General features: G+C 40.0%; 2 protein-coding genes across 3 annotated transcripts in view; both read right to left on the reverse strand.

The window, feature by feature from the left end:
* Positions 1-6,615, reverse strand: part of LOC121305274 (ras GTPase-activating-like protein IQGAP1) — a 91,310-nt gene extending 84,695 nt beyond the window's left edge. The window contains exon 1 of the mRNA XM_041236848.1: positions 6,305-6,615. Within this exon, the coding sequence (XP_041092782.1) occupies positions 6,305-6,350 (46 nt within the window). The 5' untranslated portion in view covers positions 6,351-6,615. The remainder of the gene's footprint in view (positions 1-6,304) is intronic.
* A 7,269-nt stretch (positions 6,616-13,884) lies between these two features.
* Positions 13,885-24,129, reverse strand: part of LOC121305293 (synaptic vesicle glycoprotein 2C-like) — a 68,135-nt gene continuing 57,890 nt past the window's right edge. For both annotated transcript variants that reach the window (XM_041236883.1, XM_041236893.1), the window contains exons 8-13: positions 23,636-23,724; positions 20,104-20,268; positions 19,585-19,718; positions 18,266-18,469; positions 17,800-17,959; positions 13,885-16,450 (exon numbers count right to left, since the gene is read on the reverse strand). In XM_041236883.1, the coding sequence (XP_041092817.1) occupies positions 16,267-16,450; positions 17,800-17,959; positions 18,266-18,469; positions 19,585-19,718; positions 20,104-20,268; positions 23,636-23,724 (936 nt within the window). In that variant the 3' untranslated portion in view covers positions 13,885-16,266. The remainder of the gene's footprint in view (positions 16,451-17,799; positions 17,960-18,265; positions 18,470-19,584; positions 19,719-20,103; positions 20,269-23,635; positions 23,725-24,129) is intronic.

Here is a 24,129-nt window from a genome sequence, read left to right on the forward strand (position 1 = left end):
GCTTGACCATGAAAACCATACAGCGGCACAGCTGTGTACACAGGAGTACGAGCACAGTATGCATCATCTGGAAACTAAAAAAGTTCACATGACCACTATGTGTCAGCTATTACCAAAGGCAATGGTATCATTAGTTTTGTGCAGGAGTTTCCACAACCATTAATGTGCCACCTGGAACAGTTGTGAGAGAGACAAAATCTATACCAATAAGACACTCTGTTGCACTGAAGCCAGCGCTCCAGATAAGGTTTTGGATCTGGGAGTAACTTAGCCTCTAATTTTACCAGAGTAAAATGTTTTTTCAGAGTGTAAAACGCAACATTACCTTGAAGTCATGAGTAATCTCGATAAATACTGTAAATATTTAATGGTAATGGTTTAGGCGCATTCCATTTAACTGCAATATTACTTTGAACTACTGTACAAACACACGTGGGTTCTACAAGGTTCTTCTTCAGCTCAGTGCTTTTTTTTTTTTTTTTTTTTTTTTAAGGTATCACATGGACTGCAAATTAATTACGTTACTTACATTTTAAGATCCAATTCTTAAGCTCAGTGAACATGTTAACACTTCAATTGAAAGTAAAACAGATAAATACAATAAGCAAATGCATTAATACATTCTAAAACAGTTTGTTTAATATTATAGGCACCTTTTTTCAGCGGTTGCCTCCGACGATGGTTCCACTTGGATTTGTAGCTGGACTGGAATGTTTGCGCGTCTACCTGTGCAGCTCAAATTTTTTCTTATTATTACTACGATTGGCTGCAAAGACAACAGGGCTAGCCAGAAATTGGACAATGTGTTGGGTTGGTTTTTCTTGTGTACAGTTTCCTGAATAAACTGCATTCTGGGAGATGTAGTTGTTAGTGAAAGCTTTAGAGGAGGCAGATAAGCTGTGCAGCACAACAGCTAGCTATGTATATTTTTACGCATTCAATTTAAATTTAGTGTGTATTATGGATTTTTTAATGTGTAAAAACTGTAGGTATGCAGCTTATCTGGTCCTCTGGATGTAGTAATACTAAAGAACCTCGCTGTATTAACTTTAATACATTACTGTACACTACTATTCACACCATACAGCTGCCTATGCCTGATAGATGGGTAAACAAACAAAGCACGGTCCCTCCAGCTCAGAGCAGCGATGCAGGACCTCTTTCTGCACCCCATGACCAGTTAACAGTATCAGGGCGTCCTTTCTGTTAGGAGTGCTTTCTCCCAGCAGAATACAAGACAGGACTCCGCCTCCACCAGGCTACACTTCATTAAGTTTATTACTCAAGTTCCTGTATAACAGACTCTGCTTAGCATGCAAGGTACTGTGTAACACAGCAAAGCACAGGCAATGGAAACCATGCAAGCTTCCCACACTGCCCCTTCAAACCTACCCAAAGGAACTGCTCTAGAAGATAGAAAAGGATTATTTGGGTGGCGCTCTCCACAGCAAGCAGGTGACTGGGCTAGCTTGAATTTGTGCAGATTGCTGCTCTCCACCTGGCAGCTTCCAAAGCATCTGCACAGAGCAGCAATCAGGACTCATTCATAGCAGCAGGTACAACACTTATACTGTTTCAAGTGCAATAGAGAATGAGCCCAAATCAACACCCTGAATCCACAGCCTCAGCTGAGTATCCACACCTGCTTGCTGCAGAGAGCTCAGTGTGAACAGCAGGTTCATCCAGCTACAGCATTGTCTCAATGCGTGGGTCCAGGTACTGTAGCATTCAGCCAACTGAGCAAAACTGTTAAGACCATATTTAGGTTTTTTATTTTTTCATAAACACACCGACCTGAGTTCCATTTGTCGCTGTATTTATTGTGGGGTTTTTATTTTTATTTTGTCTTTTTTTTTTTTTAAGCACACTGGCCTGCGTTCTACTTGTTTTTTCCGCCCAGAAAGTCCCAAGAGAAAACCCTAGAACAGCGTACAATACAGAGTTCTATTTTTATAAACACAAAAAAATGGTGCAGCATGCCTCCTTTTTCAAGGGCTTTTGGACAGCCAGTTACGTTGCAAAACTAGGAGCATATTGTGAACAATAGTGTTACAGAATAATCACACTTGACCACAATTGTGGAATCCATGTTTAGCTTTCCTGCATTTGTATAGGTCAGCTTTTCAAGCAATGCTGTGTGTGTGTGTCCCTGTGCCATCTCTTTCCTCTAATACATTGATACTACAGGTATGAGGGCTGCATGCACTGTGGTGACTTCTTGTCCTGTTCTGCAATTGTACAGTACTAGGCTAATTGACATACCCGGATTCCTGTTCACCATGTTGCTTAAAGATACTGAAGCCATGTTCTCATCACAATGACACTCAACTCACTGGTACAGAGCAGTCTTCTGTAGTTCAGGGCGTGCTCCACTAGGAACAGTGATCGGCGTTTTATTGATTTCTCCACTGTCAGCAAGAACAATGCTCTATCTTAAATTGTAATCTCTTTAAGCAAGCAACTACAATAATCCAATAGAAATGTAGGAATTTGCTGCCACTCAGTAGGGGTGGGTATAAATTATTCAGAACGAATCCATGAGAGATACAAGTCAGGAAGGAGGGACATTGCCCAACTCCACTGGGAAATAAGCATTTCACAGATAAAGGGGTCAAGTCAGTGTGAACTGAGTAACCATTTCCAGTGTTTTTCCAGTGTTTATTGACTATACACCGATTTCATTTTTTACTTTTTTTTTTTTTTTTTTTATGTTCTGCGTATTTATCTTTTTTTAACAGTTAAAACCAAAAATCAGAAGCTCTATTTATAATCAAAACAACGTATACTGTGTCCAGCCTTTAATTTTTGAAAAAGGAGACAATTTCAATGTAAATGTTTAATTTTACTTATTTATTTTTAAAAACACACGAACAAACTTGCCTAAGAATTTAGGACCTTACATTTTCTCATGCTCCCCTTATTATCAGCACACTTAAGGTACACAACATTAACCATAAACCCTCCAGTTTGAAACTGCATTCAACAAGGAAAACAGAGTTTGACAATGACCCTCAAGACACAACACAGGTCCACAGTTCCAGGAAGAGATTTAATTAAGGGAACGCCACCTGTTTTATTATTGGATTGGAAGTAGGCGGCACTTACATAAACACTGTTCAAGGCTACAACGACGTTATTAATGAGTTATCCTGAGATTACATTTCAATGACGGAACAGCGATCTTAATAGCGTCACCAGCAAAAACAAAAACTGTGATGACTGCGTGCATCGCTGCTGACACCCCATCAGAACTGTGATGACTGCGTGCATCGCTGCTGACACCCCATCAGAACTGTGATGACTGCGTGCATCGCTGCTGACACCCCATCAGAACTGTGATGACTGCGTGCATCGCTGCTGACACCCCATCAGAACTGTGATGACTGCGTGCATCGCTGCTGACACCCCATCAGAACTGTGATGACTGCGTGCATCGCTGCTGACACCCCATCAGAACTGTGATGACTGCGTGCATCGCTGCTGACACCCCATCAGAACTGTGATGACTGCGTGCATCGCTGCTGACACCCCATCAGAACTGTGATGACTGCGTGCATCGCTGCTGACACCCCATCAGAACTGTGATGACTGTGTGCATCGCTGCTGACACCCCATCAGAACTGTGATGACTGTGTGCATCGCTGCTGACACCCCATCAGAACTGTGATGACTGTGTGCATCGCTGCTGACACCCCATCAGAACTGTCCATTATCACTGTGTGCATTACTGCTGCCATGGTTGACGTTTATTCTTTGACTTGGTACTTTTTAAAACCTGCTGTAAAGGACAGAGGGCCATATTCAAATGTTATCATCTGGGTTAATCTGAAGTCTCACAATTAAATCTTTAACCAAAACTTTAAATAAGTAGCCCTGCTGGCAAACACTGCAGACACACAGTGCACTTTGGAAGAGGATTCAGTGTTTCAGTGTATTCTTTGTGTCACACAATCTTAGTGCTGGAGACTATAGAGTAAAATATTCATGGGATGGTACACTGAACTCCTGTTGAAATTATCCTTTCTACAGATTGCCAGGCTTTCAATCAAGGTGTGTCAGTGGTGGTGTTGTAACTGTTTATAAACAATAAGGAATTAATCTACACCTTTAAACACTCATTCCTAAAATCTCAGTATAAAGAAGTTACATTTTGCCTGTATATTCAACAGACAATGCAATCTATTTAATAGTCACATCTATTCATCTGTTTTCAAACAGAAGGGATAGGTCACTTTGTTGTCTATGACAACAGATATAAATTAAATATGCCAGACACAAACCAGCAGCTGTTCAGTCTTGTACAAGCCTTTTGGGAGCCACTATTAGCAGCGCAACAAGACCAAGTTAAATTAATGAACACAGAAAAACACAGGCCTAGCCCAGTTAAATGACTGAACAACGCAAAACACAGGCCTAGCCCAGTTAAATGACTGAACACCGTAAAACACAGGCCTAGCCAAGTTAAATGACTGAACACCGTAAAACACAGGCCTAGCCCAGTTAAATGACTGAACACCGTAAAACACAGGCCTAGCCAAGTTAAATGACTGAACACCGTAAAACACAGGCCTAGCCCAGTTAAATGATTTACATAGTGAAACACAGGCCTAGCCCAGTTACCACTGCTCTCCAAATGTCAGTGTTAGATTTCTTAATACAATGGAAAACAAACTACATCTAGATATTGCCCATATCAATTAAGTCAGGGCTATTCAGTGTATTTCTGTCTGTACAAACATGCAAAAGCCAGGAAGGGTCCTACTGTATTTTGTTGATTTACTGAACACCTAGTCTCACCAGAAATGAGCAAATATTATATTAAAATAAAACTACTATGGTTGCCCCAACTTCTGTATTTATTACAGGACTGTAAATCATGTGTAATGGTTAGCAGGAGCACATGATTATCTAATATTGTGCTTTGCCCTGTAAACGGTGTGGGTGGCAGCAGATGACTGAAAATATGAGTTTCTCAGTTGGGTGTGTGCAAGGATTAACATGGCCAGGGGGCACACAGTGCTCTGTACTGTCAATGTTCTGCATCATTACATAAAAGGTAAAAAATGTGCACATTGCAGAACTTGCAAATAAGGTTGTGTCCACAAAGACCTTACTGTAACAGTATCAGCAGTGATCTACAGTTAGCGTACATTGTGTGCATTGACGTGGATTTGACAAGTTATTAATTAATATCTGCAGATAGAAGTTTTTACATTCTCAAGCCAAGCCAACTCCCAGCCCACACCTAGACTGACACAGCCCACTACTGATAACAGCATAATTAAGAATTTATCATGAACAGGCAATTACTAATCACCAAAAAATAGTATGTAGTATGTCTTAAACTTAAAAATGAAGTGTGTTGTAAAACGCCACATAGGACTCTGCTCTTACAGATTTAAAATAGTTATTTGCAAAGGTTACAGAATGTCTATATAACTTTTTTTTAATTTGCTGTATATAATTCTACCCTAGAAATGGCGCATGAGTCATTTCAAAAGTCTTATTTAAAATCTGTCAGTCTACAGCACAGTTCACTGACACAAGCACAGCCAAAGTCCGTGATCCCCTTTATAAAATTAAGACGTGCCAGTAAATATAGAACGGTATTTAAGGTAACCATTTAATTAGCCTAATCTCGAAATTTGGCTACCCACATCATACAGTACGTGACAACCTCACATGTTCTACACAAAAATGCATTTTCTGTACCTCCAATTAAAAACGCATTTAAAACGGTGTATCCCGTGGCTTTGTAGTACTATACAGGATTAAATACGGGTATGGTCTGTATTTCCGGGCACCTGCTACCAAGACAGGAGCATAGAGGTCTGACACGTCGAAAAGGCCAGCATTGAGAGACCTCCTCTTCTGCGGGTTAGCATAGCATATGTAGTGCGCTTTTCATTCAGAAAAGTTTGAGATGACCCAACTAACAGAAAGTATAGTTTGCATAGCGAAAATAAATGTTAATAATGCTGGCAGCATCTTGTCGTTGTTATTATATTACTAGACACCAGCTGATATGTGTCATCCAAGCGCCCCGTTTACAAAAGTTCTGCTGTGCTACTGTAGAGCAAAAACGTATATATGTAAATTAAGTGTATGTAAATCAACACAACTCGACACGACACCTGCACTACGTGCTCACAAAGTTATCGTCTACCTGTCATCTGACCTACACACTATGCATGTATTTTTGTTTCCTTATGTGTTACTTTGTTGTGTGAATACCAAACACACTTTAAATAAATCAATAAAAAAGGGGGCTAAACTTGACAAACAATAAATCATCTCCACTTACATCCATAGCGCGGTCTGAGCTTGCTCGTGTTTTCTTCATAGTACATCCTGTTTAACCACCTCCAGCCCAGTCTCAATTTCTACCAAACAAACTTTTCCTTTTCCTTAATGCTTTTAGTGCTTCACTTTGTCAGTTGTGTCGTGATTTCCTTCTAGACCAGAAGCGCTTCTCCAGGTAGTTATAGCCTATAGTTTCTAGTTTGTGTGCTTCTCTCTCTCTCACTCTCCAACCCTTTTCGCGTCGCTCACTCCCCCGCTGCCTGCAGTCTCTTTGCATGCACCTTTGCTGTGCTGCTGCTTCGCTCTGCACACTCAGCCAATTTCCTCTCCCCCAACGCCGTTACTTATACACTTTGCAGTGGAGTTGTTTGTCTCAATGGAAATGCCTCCTAGCGGCCTCTGGTGGCACACACACACACATTGTAATATATATATATATTTTTCCTTCTCACTCAAGCGCCCAAAGGCGGGAGAAAAAGGAGGCTCCCCATGTGACAAGATGTGGTTGGAGTGATATCACATCATGCGGTTTTGCTCGTGCGAAGTTTGAGATCATGTTACGGATGCCGTGCATTCAGGACATATTCAGCTACAAACAGAAGTCATTTAACCATTAACACAACAATGCGGACTTTACCTTTTGAAGGGTTATAACATGGATAGTCAGGCTGCATTTTAATAGGAAGTAACGCTGACTTTGTTGGTTCTGTGACTATTCCTACTGCAAGAAAAACAAAACCACCTGGAGGTTCTTTGCATCAGTGACACTCCTGGTTATCACCATCACCTAGAGCCGGTTTAAGGGGCTAGCAACCAGGGCAATTACCCCAAGGCTCAGGCCATGGGGGTCCACTAGGCTAGATTAGGTCATCTCTACAGAGTAGTGAAAAACATACATTTAACACAAAAATGAATAACAGTACTGCATATGTCAGCTTAATGTGGCACAGTCTAGTTCATGACACTATTTAATTGAATTGTTAATACAAAATGGTGTCATTACCTTTTAACAGGTACATAACAATAATCAGGCCTGCTGAATTTTCAAAGTGATTCGTTTACTTCTTATGTGAAAGTGCTTTTCCAAGCAAACCAGCAGTGTATTTGCTGTATTGTTATTGAGTCTAAACCTCAATTTAATCCAAGACAAGACAGCAGCAATGCCATGAAGAAAGTTACTGAATACAGCTGCATATGGCAGCAGGAAGTAGATGTCATCAATGAGGTTTACAATAGGCAGTAACCAGCAGTAACAGGTCAGTAACCGGCACTGTGCTGAGTACCAGTGCAGTCCCAGATATGCACACAAGTAGCACACAGTCTCTGTGAACCATCACTTCAGTGTTTCCATATGGTCAGGTCAGGTGTATCTGCATTGTCTTCTGCCATGTAGTGTTCACAACAAACAGTACTGCTGACTAATAAGCCCAGAAAACAATACAATCTTTTAGACAGATTTTCAGGCATTTTTTTTCCCACAAAGTTTCAAGCTGTCAGCTCTAAGGGACGTTTTCAAACATGGGGTTCTGTGTGCTGCTGTTCCTAGTGTTTTTTTATTTGAGCTTTTTATAAAGGCCTGCTTCAGAATGTCATGTGCAATGTGTTTCCAGAAAGATCCAGGCTTAGTTGCCTGAACGCTGCTTTAATTCTGCAGAAACACCAGATGAAAACCTCCTTTAATGGACGGCTCCTCAGTAAATCTACATATTCATTCATGCAGGTCCACTTATTCAAACACAACAAACAGAAGCAATGCACAATATCCTCCCATCTTTGTTTATCAGCGCCATCTTCTTTTATTTACATCATCATTTGTGAGATGCGTGTCATTTTAAGGTGGTCCAGAAAAATGCATTCGTCAGATTACAGGTAAGGTACCTGTTCTACTAATGCAAGCCTCGGTTCCATTTTCATGTGGCTGCTTCCCACTATCATGGTCAATGACAGTGCACCAGGGTGGTTAATTATATGAGCCTTTGGTAACGTAGTATCACAGTGGCAATGTATCATTTTCACATGTATATCAATGGCATCAATGGCCACACTTGTAATCCAGTGTTAACATATCAGGACCATTGCTCCTGTGGTCTGCCAATGTTCTGCTATGGTACTATAAAGGTTTCCCTGTAAGTCATTTTCATCCCTATTTGGAAGGACACCTAAACAACCCCACCTCTGATTACTACTCATGTGCATGATTATGTACACTGATTACCATTACTGTTATTACTAATTGACTTGTAATTACAAAGAGAAATATTTAAACTTGCAAAAGCAAACTTGAGCAGCATGAAAAAAATACATGTTATAGTCTATACAAAATACTTTTTTGCTGTTACAAACTAAGCAGCAGAATTGTGGTTTTAATTGAAATGTTTAATTTGAGCGTGCAACTAGGGGCCTTTAGAAAGAAGGTTGAGGCTGTTTGCAGGTCTACAGGATTGCAAAGTCTAGCTCCTTGGTCCTGCTTTCAGAACATCATCTAGTGTTCTGAGTAAAGTTGACTTCAGACTTGTTGTATTGATGTTTCACAGAATTGCAATAATGTAGCTATGTACCATAGCCTGTTTCTTAAGCTGTTAATATTCATATTCTTGGAGCAGAGTGAAGTAGTAGCAGGGTTTCATATTGTTCACTAAAATGTGCTCGGTTCAGTATTTACAATTGTATGCAAAAGTTTGGGCACCTCAGGAAAAAATGAATTTTTCAGTGAACACAAGTTGACCTGACCTCTACATGGTACAAAGTTAAACATGACACCTTTCTGCAAATTTTAATATAGGATTACTTACTATTATTTGCATTTAGTACAGACTCAAAATATTAAACAAAAGTGAACATGACGCGTGCAAAAGTTTGGGCTCCCTGTCACTTAGTACATGGTAACACCTCCTGTGGCAGATATGCTTCCAAACATTTCCTGTAGCCAGCTAAGAGTCTTTGTAATTTTGCCTCTGGAATTTTTTCCCACTCTTTCTTGCAGAACTCTTCCAGCCCAGAAAGATTCTTAGGTCTCCTTGCATGCACTGCATGTTTGAGATCTTCCCACAGATTTTCAATAATATTCAAGTCTGGGGACTGTGACGGCCATTCCAAAACCTTTCTCCTTCTTTCTTGTAAATATTTCATGGTTGATTTTGAGGTTTGTTTTGGATCATTGTCTTGCTGAAATATTCAACCTCTTTTCAGCTTCAGTGTCCTGACTGACTTTAGGACATTAGCTTCTAGGATTTGTTGATATTTAGTTGAAGCCATTCTTCCTTCCACCGCACAATATTTCCGGTTCCACTGGCTGCCACACAAACCCAAAGCATAATAGAGCCACCCCCGTGCTTAACAGTTGGCAAAGTGTTCTTTTCTTGAAATGCTTCACCCTTTTTTCTCCAAATGTACCTTCTTTGGTTGTGGCCAAACAGTTCAATTTTCGTTTCATCAGTCCAAAGCACATTGTTCCAAGAAGCTTCAGGCTTGTCAAGGTTTTCTTTTGCATACTTTAGACGCTGACTTTTGTGATGAGGTCGTAGAAAAGGCATCCTTCTGACAACTCTCCCATGCAGAGCCTTGTTGTGTAAGGTACGCTGTACTGTGGACCTGTGAACAACTACTCCAGTGTCAGCTAAACTGTTCTGAAGGTCCTTTGCAGTGACCTGTGGGTTCTTTTGTGCAGATCTGACCAGTTTTTGGGCAAGTCTGTGTGATATTTTTCTTGGTCTTCCAGATCTTGCCTTGACTTTAATCGTTCCGTTTAACTTCCATTTCTTGACAATGTTTCTGACAGTTGGAATTGCTAGCTGGAAGCGTTGAGAGAGTTTTTTTTATAGCCTTCTCCTGTTTTGTGAAAGTCAATTATCTTCATTTTCAAGTCCTCAGACATCTGCTTAGAGGAGCCCATGGTTGTTGAAACCAAGCAGAGCAACCATCACAGTCTGACAGATTAGAAGTCGTGAAGTTACTTCAGAGTAAGAGTTCAACACCGGAATTGACTTCACTTGACTAATTGAAGCCCTAACGAGTGAATAAACTTTTCTGTGTTACTAAGAAGTAATTAAGAATGGTATAAAAGGGTGCCCAAACTTTTGCACGCGTCATGTTCACTTTCAGGTCAGGCCAACTTCTGTTCACTGAAAGATTTATTGTAACATACATTTTCTCCAGGGGTGCCCAAACTTTTGCATACAACTGTATACCATGGTATTTTTAGGAAATAACATTAAATCTGTACACATACAGACTGGCCTGAACTTTAAAATAAAATCTACTCATTTATGTTACACGTCTGTACCACACATATATGTCCTGTCATATATATACATATATATAATATATATATATATATATATATATATTATATATATATATATATATATATATATATAACAATGGGTAATCGGAAAATATGCAAATATCAGCATTACAAGAGCCAATCAAATTGCGTGAAAGTCGCCTAAAGGCTTCTACATTCACAGCGTTTTAAAAGTCAAAGCACAGCATCTGCAGACATGTTTCGCCCTGTTTGGGGCTCATCAGTGCAGCGCATCTGTACTTTGACTTCTGAAAAGCTCAGGAGAATATATATATATATATATATATATATATATATATATATATATATATATATATATATAGATAGATAGATAGATAGATATAGATAGATAGATAGATAGATAGATAGATAGATAGATATAGATATAGATATAACATGCTCGCTTCGATAATTCATTATTTTGGTTAATTCACTGTTCAAAGTCTTAACTAGGGTTCAGAAAAAAAAGGGTGCTGAGGGCTTACTGTGTGCCTGAGGTTTGGATTAGAGCAATGAAAAACTGCCCTGACAGGCAGAACAAGGTGCGCTCTTGGAACCCTAATGAAGTCCCCTGGTTCTCCGTACTGTTTTCATTTTGTTCAACATAGCAGCAAATCTCCAAGTGGAAATTGGGTGAATGCAACCCTCCCGGTCTGTTGTTATCCTTTGTTCTTTATCACTTGAACAAACCCCCTCACCGTGCTTCCTGATGCTTGTCAGAGGGTAGAATATTGTCTAACACAGTTGTTATTGTGGACAAGCTAGTGCAGGCTGGATCCAGGCACACGCTCAATGTATTCCTCCAGCATGGCTCATTGGAATTCCATCTGCTTGTGACAAGCCACTTACAGGCTTGGATATACAGTATACTGTACTGCACTGGTCCAAAGGCTACCTGAACTGACCAGTTTACAGACAAGCCGAAACAGATACAAGATGCCAGCCAATCAGCCTCTTTTTAACAGGCTTCTGTTGCTACCAGCAATAGTACATTTTCCCCAGGCATATCTGTGACCTGTCCAAGTGACTTTTAAACCGTCACGTGTTCAAACTCAAACAAACAATGGACCAGGAGCATTCAGACCATGTGACTTGCAGCAAGTACATAGCAAGAAGTTCTAGATTGCTGTTGGCTTAAAGAAACATTATTTCAACAAATCCTTCCCTTCCAAGCCCATTTACTGTACACTAGAAAAGCAAATACCAAGACACTTTAAATAAAAGCCTGTAACTACACATCGGTTTATGCTAGTGAGGAGACTGCCTGCAGCTGTTCTAATCACTAAAGTATTTGCTTTTCCTCTCTGGAAAGATATTGCTGTATAAAGTTGTACCGAGTTGCACTGGCTGTGTTCCAGGTTCCCATAGTAAACACTGAACAATAACTCCTCCTGGTCCCACCCTGGGGTGCTGGCTTACACCGCTGCTGCTGAGACTGGACACAACTAGACATCTCTGTCAGGAATCAGAGGAAGGCTATCCCATGGTGCAGTCCTGGACTCTTACTTCTAATATAGAACAAAGGAAATTCACCTTCTTTGTTAAAACCCAGATGCACTCACTACTGAGCGCTTCTGAATTATTCAATATCCTGAGCAGTATGTCAGTTTTAATTGTTAACTAGGCACTAGGATCTGTTACTGTATAATAGGAAATCCCAAAACATCACGTACCAAAATTCTTTATTTTGATTTAGCCTTGTTTGTTTCTTGTAAACCTTACTTTGCAGGAGGGAGTGTGGTCCAATAAATAAAGTCAAGGGCTTGTAACCAAAAGGTCACCAGTTCAAATCCCATTTGTCACTGACTTTGACTCACTGTGTGACCCTGAGCCAGTCACTTAACCTCCTTGTTCTCCATCCTGCTGATGAAATGTTAAATCAATGTCCTACTGCAAGTGATTCTGCATAATGCACAGTTCACAGCCTACCTCTGTAAAGCGCATTGTGATGGTGGCTCACTATGAAAAGCGTTATATAAAGATATTGTTATTATTACTTTGTTATGGGCTGAGCCTTCGTCTAACTCTTTTTGTATTACTAGATCAATATCCAATATCATGTTTTTGAATTGTGTACATGTTTTAAAATGTTCAGTAATAAATCAATAAAAACATCACTGAGGGGATTCCTCTGCCCTAAGCGCAGGAATCTGAAGCTGGTAACGGAGTCACTAGTTCTCTTCATGCTATGCAGGGGTAATAAAAACATGCAACTTTCTTAAGGGCTGGAATTGCTGTTTCTCATTTTCAATATGGTCCCGCGGGGTTGAAACTACTGCACCCAATATTTGGTCAATTTCCCCTATATTTGTCTTGCAACAGATTGTGCCATACACTACGGTGCACTGTTGCTGTAACCAAGGAGACATTTATTTTTGCAACAGGTACGATTAACCTAACGAGAACTTGGGTAAATTGTCCATAAAGCAATTATAAAGATGTGTTTGCATGATCAGCGGCATGAGCACTAAATGCACAGTTCATTGCTCTTCCTTATGGTACTGTATACCAAGGTAGGGAAAAACTGCAAGCACACAAGAATCATTATAGAGAACATAGAATCATTATAGAGAACATAGAATCATTATAGAGAACTCTTTATTTGAATACCCGTGGAGCAACAAAATGCACCCACCTCTATAGGATTTACATTACACCTTTTGCTTTCTTTTTTTCTTGTTACATTAATGATAATTTTGGCAAATTATTTTATACACACTTTCACATATTTTATAGACCTATACTTTACAGACAGTATTCCCACACATGGCATGCCCCTTTACAACTATAGACACAACTTTTCAGAGATTAAATGAATGTACACACTTTTAAATTTTCTAAAACAAATACATTTAACAAAAAAAAAAAAGAATAAAAAACCATACAACCTGGAAACCAGACAGATAGCGTTATCCGAATGACACGGTACAGTCACATTATTTTTTAAAAGAAACTACTCTTCCTTCAGGTGCAGTGAACCTAAAACATGTAATGAATCCACACACACAGACACACACAGACATACAAAGACACACACATATGCAGGCACAGGACAGACATGACAGAGATTTAGTTTGTATTGTCAATCACAGAGCTGGGTGAGAATAGAAGGACTGTTGTCAAAATCTGGTCAAGAGGGTAGTGGAAGTCACCAAAAAAATGTAAATAAATAAAAGCTGTCATTTCGACATTTATTTAATCCTTTGCGGACAACGCCTATATATATATATATATATATATATATATATATATATATATATATATATATATATATATATATATAGACACACACACACACAATATTTATGAAAAAGAAGAAAATAAAACATTCTTACAAGACAATGTGAATCACAGTCCTAGCTGTAAGTGAACACCCCTGGACTATTTCAGTACCCTCACTAACTGTTGCCGCCTCCTGCATACGTACCACATATCATTATAAATGGCAATTTTAACACCAACGAGATTGTTTTTATCCACGTCAGTTTTAATCAGCTTGAAGAAATTTCACAACAGAAAATGTGTGTGGCTGTGTTTATGAGTGTGTCTGTGTGAGTCGGTGCGTGTGTGTGCGCGCCTGTGTTGCTGTTTTTATGTTTGAACAACAGCAGTGGTTGTGAGAGACTTATTTCGACCGAAGCAACAAGCAATTTGACTTTCAGTGTTCCGAATGAAGGCGTTCTTGGAGGTTGTGAAATTACTTCAGTATAGTAATGACCAAGGTCAACAAAGCGTAAAGACATTTGTAATTGAATGTCGGTCACAAGAGGAAGAAACAGAAAGGAGTTGAGAATGTAATCAATTGAATTCAAAATGACAGCGCCGCTATAGCCATTGTGGCACTACAGTGTTCCTATGTCTATATAATAGTATTTAATTCAGACATCATTCAAAGGTTTCTGTAAAATAGGTATGCTAATTATTAATAAATAAATAAATAAAATAAAAAATTAAAAATCCTGGCAATGGGTCTTTGCAAGCAAACCAGAGTTGACATATATCAGAAAGATAATTGTTACAGTTGCGGTACGGTTCTTATAGTAGCTACAAACACAAAAACAACAGACAGACTCTGCACCCGATCTGATTGAGATCAATCGATTGAATGGGTCGTTATCAAGCAAAAATCATCCCATAAGAATGGGCCAGTAGGTAGGTACCTTCTAGCTTACTAACTGGTAGAGTAGATCCGGATCAAGCGATTTATGGGCGTCGGGTGTAGTAGCCGCTAGAGGGCGCGAAAAACAGTGTTAAAATACTAGTAAAAATTAATTTAATAGTAACACAGTTAGGTTTATTGGTAGACATTAGGTTTAGGGGTAGGGGGTAGATTTAGGGATTAGTAGGCTACTATGTACCTACTGGCCCATTCCTATGCTTGATAACGTGCCATTCAATCGACTGATCTCAATCAGATCAGCTGGACACAGCAGGACACAGACATAACAGGTATATTGCACAGAGAGGTTGTATGTTACAGAGAAGTGACGGGTACTACAGTAGAATCAGAGTCACGAGAGCTCCGACTGGTAAAACCTTATTCATACTGATTAGGAATTCATACATTTTTGTAAACATGAAGACATGTAGAACGTGAATTGTTAATAAGCTTGGATTTGGCACTGCATGAAAAAAAAAATCATTATAAGAGATCTAAAAAAAACAAAGACGCTATTCCTTAATATTAAAGGCTTCTAAATGAAACAGGCACAGCATTAAAAAGGCCATTTAGTGTTTTAAAATATGCGCAGGTGAATGGCTTATACAACAGGTACTGCCACTTCAGAAGCATTCGGTACAGAATATGCATAAAGATGCATTCCTTGACAGAGGAAGCTCTTAACAACAAGCTTGCTTAACAGGGAAACAATGAAGGTGTCAGAAGACAAGTCTAATGTGTGTTCCCTCCAATGCATTGGTGTTTAGAATTATTTCTACTATTATACAAACAAAAAAGCAGAAACAAAATCATACTTTTAAAATGGCACACAGTTGAGATATGAATATGGAACTGCATTTCTATTTACTATGGCCTTTTCCATCTTAAAATGTAATCTGGTGCAAAAGGCTCAGATATTCGCAGTTTGATTCTCAAAGATATCAGACTTAAGGTTTTGAAAAGGCCGGTGATGGCTGAGGGGGTGTATCTGTATTCAGTCTGTGGCTGATAATGTAATCTGGTATCCTATTCCTCGATACACTGCTATATGTCTATATACTGTACCATCCACCTCTACTAGATTTGCATCAGACTGCATTTCACAAGTGAGCTGTAATGTGTTTAATACTCAACCCCTAGCCTGTGTGATGTATTTAAACATCACAAGACACAATAAGAATACAGTGGTAGGAGTGGTTTGAGAAGTTTGAGGGTTACTGTGGGTGCTTTCTTAACACAATACAGTGGCTCACTTAATGAATGTTAATAAATCACATAGACATGGTGGCGTCAAAAATGGAGAATAGGCTGACCTAGAATGGGTAATATTGGTGACTGTTTAATTCTTGTTCTCTTCAATCCCAAAGTGGATCTGCTGGGACGGTATTTAAAACATTAAGAGATGTGAGTAGTTTCTTTGATCTGCTGAGTATCTAACCCTTTTGCACCTCTACAGCCCGTGAGTGAGGCACCTGGAAGCAGGTCCTCAGGGCTCGGCTGGTTACATGAGCACGTTGGCTCTCGTGTCCGGAAGCCGGAGTCCCACAAGGCCGCCCACGACCAGGACGGTGGACGCTAGTAGAATGGGGATGGCCTTGGTGATGCCAACCAGCGAGCCGAATATCAGGTTTCCAAGCACTGCTGCCAATTTACAGAGCGCATTGCAGAATCCAAACCCAGTCGCCCTGGAACAGAAGAACACAAAAACCTTAGAGCATGACGGTGATTACAAGCACACACACACACACACACACACACACACACACACACACACACACACACACACACACACACACACACACACACACACACACACACACACACATTCATAAAGCACAAAATGAGTGGACACTAGGGAGTGCCTCGGAACATTCAGGACCCTTTCCTTTCTGGAATGAATGAGGAATGTACTGTATATAGTTTCATGATAATTTACTTAATGTGGCTTAATTAAGTAAATCAGTACAGACTTTATAAATTAGGTTTTAAATAAATATGAGTAGATTTACTCTTTAAATTGTTTGTAAATCCAAGTGTTCACAGTCAGGACCAAGCGAAAGTTCTTCAAATACAGAAAGTTAGCATAACATTGAGCATGCAGTTAAATACTCCTACCCTCCTCCGTGCACACGTGCAGCACACTACAACCATAAAACTGAGCCCCAATTTAAAAATAAATAGCAGCCTGTTTTCAATGTACAGGGGTACTGTGTTTCTGTGTCTGTGGGAGAAAGCCACACTGTCCTTCCATAATAAATCACCCCAGTTTGCTGCACTGTATTTACTGCCCATCATGCTTGCTACATATTTTGGGGTATCCCTAACAGACCGACAGAGAGTGACTGGAAGGACATTTGATGTTCAGTTGCTACTCGCAAATTGTTTTCTGCCACAGTGACTGCCAAGACTCCTACTGCACTGAAGTACAACAAAATAGTTTAATATTTGGTTGGGATCCCTCAGGCAAGGATGTCTACAGCAGTTTAGTGTTACAAAAGCTAAACTCAAACCCAACCTGAAAACCATTAATTTCTGGGCCTCCCTCAAGAAAAGAAATATGCTGAACTGTGTGGTGATTTTGGTTGATAACACCGGACTCAATTCAAGTGACACCAGTAGGACGAGAAGCTAAGGAATTAGCCTCCATCGCCAACTAACCAGGTTTTAGTGTGACTTTCACTGTAAAGCGATTTTGCTGAGGACCTGGTTCCACCTGGTGGACAAAAATTGTTACTGCATTATTCACTTTTAAATGCCATGTTTCTCTTCATGCAAAAGTCATAATATAATGTTCACCACTTCGCAAAAGATTCCCATTGACCCAAGACGTTCAATCCATATGCCCTATATAAAGATGATTATACATCTGTGGTAGCAACATTGTACAGCTAAAGGTTAATCCCTACTCATAATAATATTGATCTTTGATTTTACTCATTGGAACCAGCTCCCGCTCCTCTTTTAGTCTGCAGTGAGAGCCCGAGAAAAGTGCAGTGCTGCCTTGTTCAATACTGGGCTCTGCTGTCACTCTTACCTCCTGTCTGTTGGATAGAGTTCCACAGTGATCACGTCCAGGGAGTTCCAGGCTGATATAGTAAGGCCATTGTAAAGGCACAGCATTCCTATCATCATCGACTCACTGGTTCCAAACCACAGAAAAAAGCAGCTGATTCCAGAAAGGACCATAGAGCCACCTACAAACAACAAGACAGCAAGACAGCAGACACGTTATCCCAAAGAACTGAGCCTGAACGTCTCAATGTTAACTGTCTCGGGAAGGCGGGCTGTGATAATGAGTTATGAACAGACGGGTGTCTCTGATGCTGATTCATAATCCAAACAGGAGTGGCACTGACTCCAATCATAGACATGTGTGTTACACTGATTACAGAAGTGTCTTTATAGCAGAAAGAGGCAGCAGCAGCAGCTAGTGAACATCTACTGCTCATTTGTGTTTCTGGAAATGCAAAGCGGTGCATTGCGTCAGGAGGGCACCATACCTAACATTGTCAAGCGTCCAATCTTATCCATGAGCAGCGCTGACACAATATTCCCAGGCAGCACTGCTAGCGTGCCCAGGAAGTTCACAAAGTAGACCCAGTAGGCACTATAGTCATCGTCAAAGGTCATCTGACAGCCAGTCTTGTTGTGATGAAACGTGCTGTTTATCACCTCTGTGTTGATGAACTTGGATTCCTCGATATCTAGTGGAAAGGAAACGGTACAGTACATAAAGAAACAACGGCCATAGATTGACTTCATTGCAGTCATAAATCCAATTCCAAATCTCAAACGCTGAGATCATGCCTCTCCTGTCCCCCTTACCACTGTACATTGTAAATGCTGGCAATGGATTCATGACAATTTATTCAATTAATTGCAGAGGTGTGACATGCATGCAGAAAAGCTTATTATAATAAAGATCTTCATTGTTCCTCGGTTCCTTCAGTGTAACTCTGCAGGTTACGACTGGTGTGTTGAATCTTAGCAACATGCTTTAGAGCTAAGACCTCAGAGTCAACAGAAATACTCCATGCACTTTAAATGAGCTCTCTCGCAGAGGACTTTGCTTTTAGACCTACTGCTGTACCTTTCATTTCAGTATTGTCAGCACTCGTGTCACGACTCTAACTTCGCTTTCCTTTGTAACCCCTGCAGTGCATTACGTCCTGGTGGTCAGATGGATCCTGTGGCTGGACTCTCCCTAGATTCTTACAAGTCTGCTTGGGAATGGATTGGTTCTCTAAACTGTTTCCAAACAGGGATTACTATTTCAAAATGACAGGCTAGATTCTCAAAGCTGTTTACTTCAAATCGTCTTTACAATTCTAAAATGAAAAATGATCCACCCCCTAGAAGTCTAAAATGAAAAATGATCCACCCCAAGCTCCTAAATAAAATACCAGAGTTGTTTTCTTCTCATTTGGTACCTTTATTGAGTCATCCATAGCTATTTTACACTAGAAATATTACAAGAAACTCAATAAATTCAATGAGCAACATTTAGACTTCCTAATTTTCAATGTCTTCCATTGCATTATTCATGGACTTGTCCTTATTACAGTAGGTTTTGGAGTACATGTCTTTGCGAATCTTTGACAATGTGTTCATATACGGTAGAAGCCACTTTCTGTACACAAGTGGCTTCGATTGAAAGGCTCTCGTGAATCCAGTCGTTTCAACATACCTTCACCGTCAACTGCAGGACATTTCCTCTTTATGGCCCACATTATGTCCATGTTCCACTGTTCAGTTAGCATAGGGACGAGCGCTTCATTAAAGTTTCTTTGCTGCAGTAAAACAGCTTTCCAAATCTTACCTGTGTTATAGAAGGTGGTTTCTAAAAAGGTACAGTTCCTGAAGTATGTGCTCAGTGAAGTAACGTCGTCAAAGTAACAGTTCTTGAAGGTGAAGTCTATATAGGTTACTGATTTGAATTTCATGCCAATGAACCTGTTAAAAAGAAAGGAGGATGGTTATCCAAGTTAGGGTGGATATGCTCTCACAAATGGAAAAGAAATTGACTATAATAAATCAATCCACAAAACATGGCCAAACTATTTGGATTCAGCTCCTTGAATGGAACAGTTTATTGAGTTAAGCTGCCAACTTTTTATAAAGTGTTAGATGTTTATCATGGAAATCACCATACCACTTAACACGCAGACAGTATAGGGCAGTGAACTCAAGCTACAACATATTGCTTAACCCCAAGGAAACACCATACAGACTGGAAGCTACACAATGAAACAGTGAGCAAAGATAAAAATAAAAAATCCTGGGACTGCAGTCTGACAAAACAAGGGTAGAAATGACATGCTGTGAATCCCAGTCTAACCTGTTGTTGATGTATTCTCCGTCACTGTGGATCTGGTTCTCCAAAGTAAAGTTGAAAGTGAAGTTGGCGAGTCTCTCCTTGCTGAAGGTTTTGACCCTTGATGCGTACTCGTCAGACTGCAGGTGATTGATGACATCAGGAAACCAGACGGACAGGCCATAGTAACTGTTACCAACAACACAAATAAAGGGTTACACTGCTGCTCATAACAGACATCATATTACTAGCTCCAAGGGTGCATTTTTAAACTAGACTGGAAGTCTGATTAATTACTGTAGTTAACATAAGTGCACATGTATACAGTAATTAGTGCCTTTACTGTATTTCTGACACTGCTGTATATTAGAACAACAATAAGCTAATAGTTAAATAAATAAAAATTGAAGCAAAACACATCCTTAAACAATAATACCTCACAACAGGTCTAAGTAAGTGTGGTGCTGTTGGAAATTTTTTAAGTGCATCATGAAAATAACCCATCACATATTTCCTTATCTTAATAGGACCCTGTTAAAACATTTGCTGGTCACAATGAGCCAGCACCCAGAAAATTCATTCATACTTTTTTCTGACTTGCTTCAAAAACAACAACCCTGTTCTGTTCACATTGTCACAGGGGGGTCAATGTGTTGCTGCATGATGGGTATTGTTGGGCTGGACAGCGTACCTTTGTTGCCAGAATCACAACACAGCAAGACAAGTTTTTTTTTTTGTGTTGGACCAAACATTCCTAAAACATATTACTGTGCAACAACATGTTCGAATGAAAGCAATCGTGGCTCCTGCTTTCACTGAAACACAATTATGGACTGCTATCCATCTATCTCTATAGACCTGAATCCATCAATAAATAGGGCATAGTATGTTGGTAATGGGGTTATGAATGTGTGATGTAATACCTTACCGATCCAATCCCATAGTAAACTTGGCCAAATGATGCTACTACAGTTAAAAACTTGCATGACACTGCTTTTAAATAATACAGTATTTGCTGATTTAACATTGTAATGAAGTTTTCAGCAATATATCTAATACTCTTATATAAAGATTAGCTCTGATGGAGGGCTCAGTGGTGTAGTAGTGAATTTCAGAGATGCTTTATTTTGTTACACTCTGTCTGATTCTCAAATCCCAACCCTTTGAATTGCAAGAGGAGTCTTTTGTTTTGTTGTTTGTTTTGTGAATGGATCAGCAGATGAAAAGGAATGAAATGGAATGAATTCACGAACACCACGCAACACACCCAGCAGGAGGCTGCTTCCAGTTTTAATTGCCTGTGTTTTATCTCTCAAGAGGACAATTGTCAGGGTGCTGGCTGCCGTTTATTAATTTTCAGGGTATTTATTAGCAGTGGTTGCAGCTGAATAGCATGTAAATGTCACCTTTCTGTGATTGGTGATTACATATTGTTTCTACAGTGCTTTCTTAGACAAAATCCCATTGTATATAAATACCCTGAAATTAAGATGCCAAAAAAAAACCTTTTAAATTTAAATCAGAGAAGAAAACCAGCTTTGAAAAGGTTTTCCTCCCATTATATTTTGTGTGCTTTCTTTTCTGCCACAGGTTAGGACAGCTTCCTATACTGAGCCACTCTATTGTTCATGTAACCTTTACTTAAGTTTCTAGATGTTAAGATTACACTTTATCAGGGGTAATCAGGTGTGGCCCTTGTGACCACATGCAAGACGATGGGATTTCCACCAAAGACATTCAATAACCTGCACTGTCCACCAAACACAACTTTCAGGGGACCGAGAGGATTTTAATACCAACATATCTCTGTCCAAAGAAAACTAATATTGCTTAGCAACAATACAGAATCACTCCAAGCCAATACAAGTTTACCATACTGGAGTTTTAGAACTAAAATTACTAATTTAGAGTAAATAGTAAACTGCGTACATTTTGTATAGGGGCACCGTAGAAACATGCTTCTTTAATGCTGATTATTGATTATTAAGGTAACCAACTTTCCCTAAAGTTTGGATATCTGTGGAAAGCTACAGTGCCGTTTGATGGTTTACCTGGAAAGTCTCGCACTTAAAATTTCTTCCTGTGTTCTGTCTGGACAGACAGAATGGCTGAAGCTGATAGTAAGTGCTCAGGAATCAGGTGCCTATGTTCCCTGACAGGGACTGACAGTCTTCCTCACTCCATTTACATCATGTGACAATGTGACCTTTCAACTTTGTCAGCCCCACTGCTCTCAGTCTATATCTATGTGAAGTGGGTGGGGTGATCGCAGCTGAAAAAACACAGTGTTACATGATTTGAATAGAATGGGATTTATAGTTCAGTCCGAGCACTTAGGTTACTCCAGACCAGCTCAAAGCAATCTCAAAGCCAAGAACAGGCAGATTAAGAGAAAAACATGCTAACTTATTATGGGAGCAACAGAACCCAGAAACACTCAAAGTGATTACTATAAATATTACCAAATTAAGCTGCCAAAAAACACCACAAAATATCTGAGAGAGAAGAGAGAGAAGTGACAAAAAAACAAGCTTTAAATAGGTTTTGTTCCTGCCATTAGTGTGCCTGCAGGGTTATGCATGGCTAGTATCAAATCCCCACACAATGGGAATCCTATCACAGCAGAAGATTTCAATACTATACATTATAAGACCCACGAATCGACTCAGCCAATCAGGTACCGAGTATATATGAGGGCAACAGAACACAGAACCACTCACACTGAGGGCAAACACCATGAAAGAAACCATGCTTGTTTTTTTAATTTATGCAATTTATTGACTGGTACTTTTTCACAAACTAACCGACCCCATAATAACACTGTGGAAGGGTGGTGGGTAATTCACTGACACAGGAGACAGACAGGTGGATTTGGCAACACCGCACAGGTGCCCAGTTTTATTTTCAGGGTGCTGTTTTTCAGTTTATCCCACAGATGGCGCTGTGGGTCCGTGGTCTGATTTACCAACGATGGTAAACAGAACCATGGGCATACCAAGCGATGGTACACAATACCGGCGCCTTGCAGGTGCTCAAAGAAATAACAATGAAAACAGAAGGCAAAAATAACAAGGGACAAAATAACACAATAACAAACTACAAATAAAAGGTGCTTCACTCTGCAGCAATAGCCCGGTCGCCGCTGCCCGTGCGACCCGGATCTCCGTCCTACGCTGCCGGCTACCTAGCCTGCTCTGTTGTATTTTTAAGGGGTCTGCCCAAGGGTTCCCTGCTCTCACTGTCTCACTGTGACACTTTTGTGTCTTTTTCTCTCCCGGCTGGTTCTCGGTCCGCGACCAGCGTTTCCGCACTCTCAGCGAGTCTATAAGAGCAGACCTAAAGAAACAGCAGAGCGTTATTTTATATGACCAACAATCACCCAAGACTCGCCTCTCAGCCATTCAGAGAGGGGGAAAGTCCACACACCCACTTTCCCACCTCCCCGTGTCACTGCCATGACTCACAGGCGGTTGTTGGGTGACTGCCGCCCTCTTCCTGCAGCCCGTGAACACGCCAGCAGAGTCAGCACAGATCTCTCCCTGCTACAAACACTTACCCAAAAGACAGTGTAAACCAGACGATCGCAAGCTTAATGGTATTATCTTTCACAGGGTAGTGGAAGCACCTCATAAACGTCAACCAAATCTGCAGAGAAAGGAAGGTTCTCCTTTAAAACAATGCCATGTTCCATAAGGCAAAGAGAAGTCCAGTACAGTTTGTAGAAAGCTTATGATTTTCTTGGAAATAGACCTTTTGAAGAGAATGTTTCTGTTACAACAATGAAGAGAATGTCTCTGTGTTACAATAATGAAGAGAATGACTCTGTGTAACAACAATGAAGAGAATGTCTCTGTCTTACAACAATGAAGAGATTGTCTCTGTGTTACAACAATGTCCACTGCTTTCTTTTTGCATTGATGGGGAGAGTTGCTTACCTTTGTGTAGTATTGTGTGTAAAATAAGCTTCCATTAACTACAGAAATGTCTCTGTTCTTTCCATTATAAGACTTTTCCCTGGTAAAGATGTTCAGTCATTTTACAGTTTAACTA

This window comes from Polyodon spathula, chromosome 2 (assembly GCF_017654505.1).
Source record: "Polyodon spathula isolate WHYD16114869_AA chromosome 2, ASM1765450v1, whole genome shotgun sequence".
In the NCBI taxonomy this organism is placed as follows: domain Eukaryota; kingdom Metazoa; phylum Chordata; class Actinopteri; order Acipenseriformes; family Polyodontidae; genus Polyodon; species Polyodon spathula.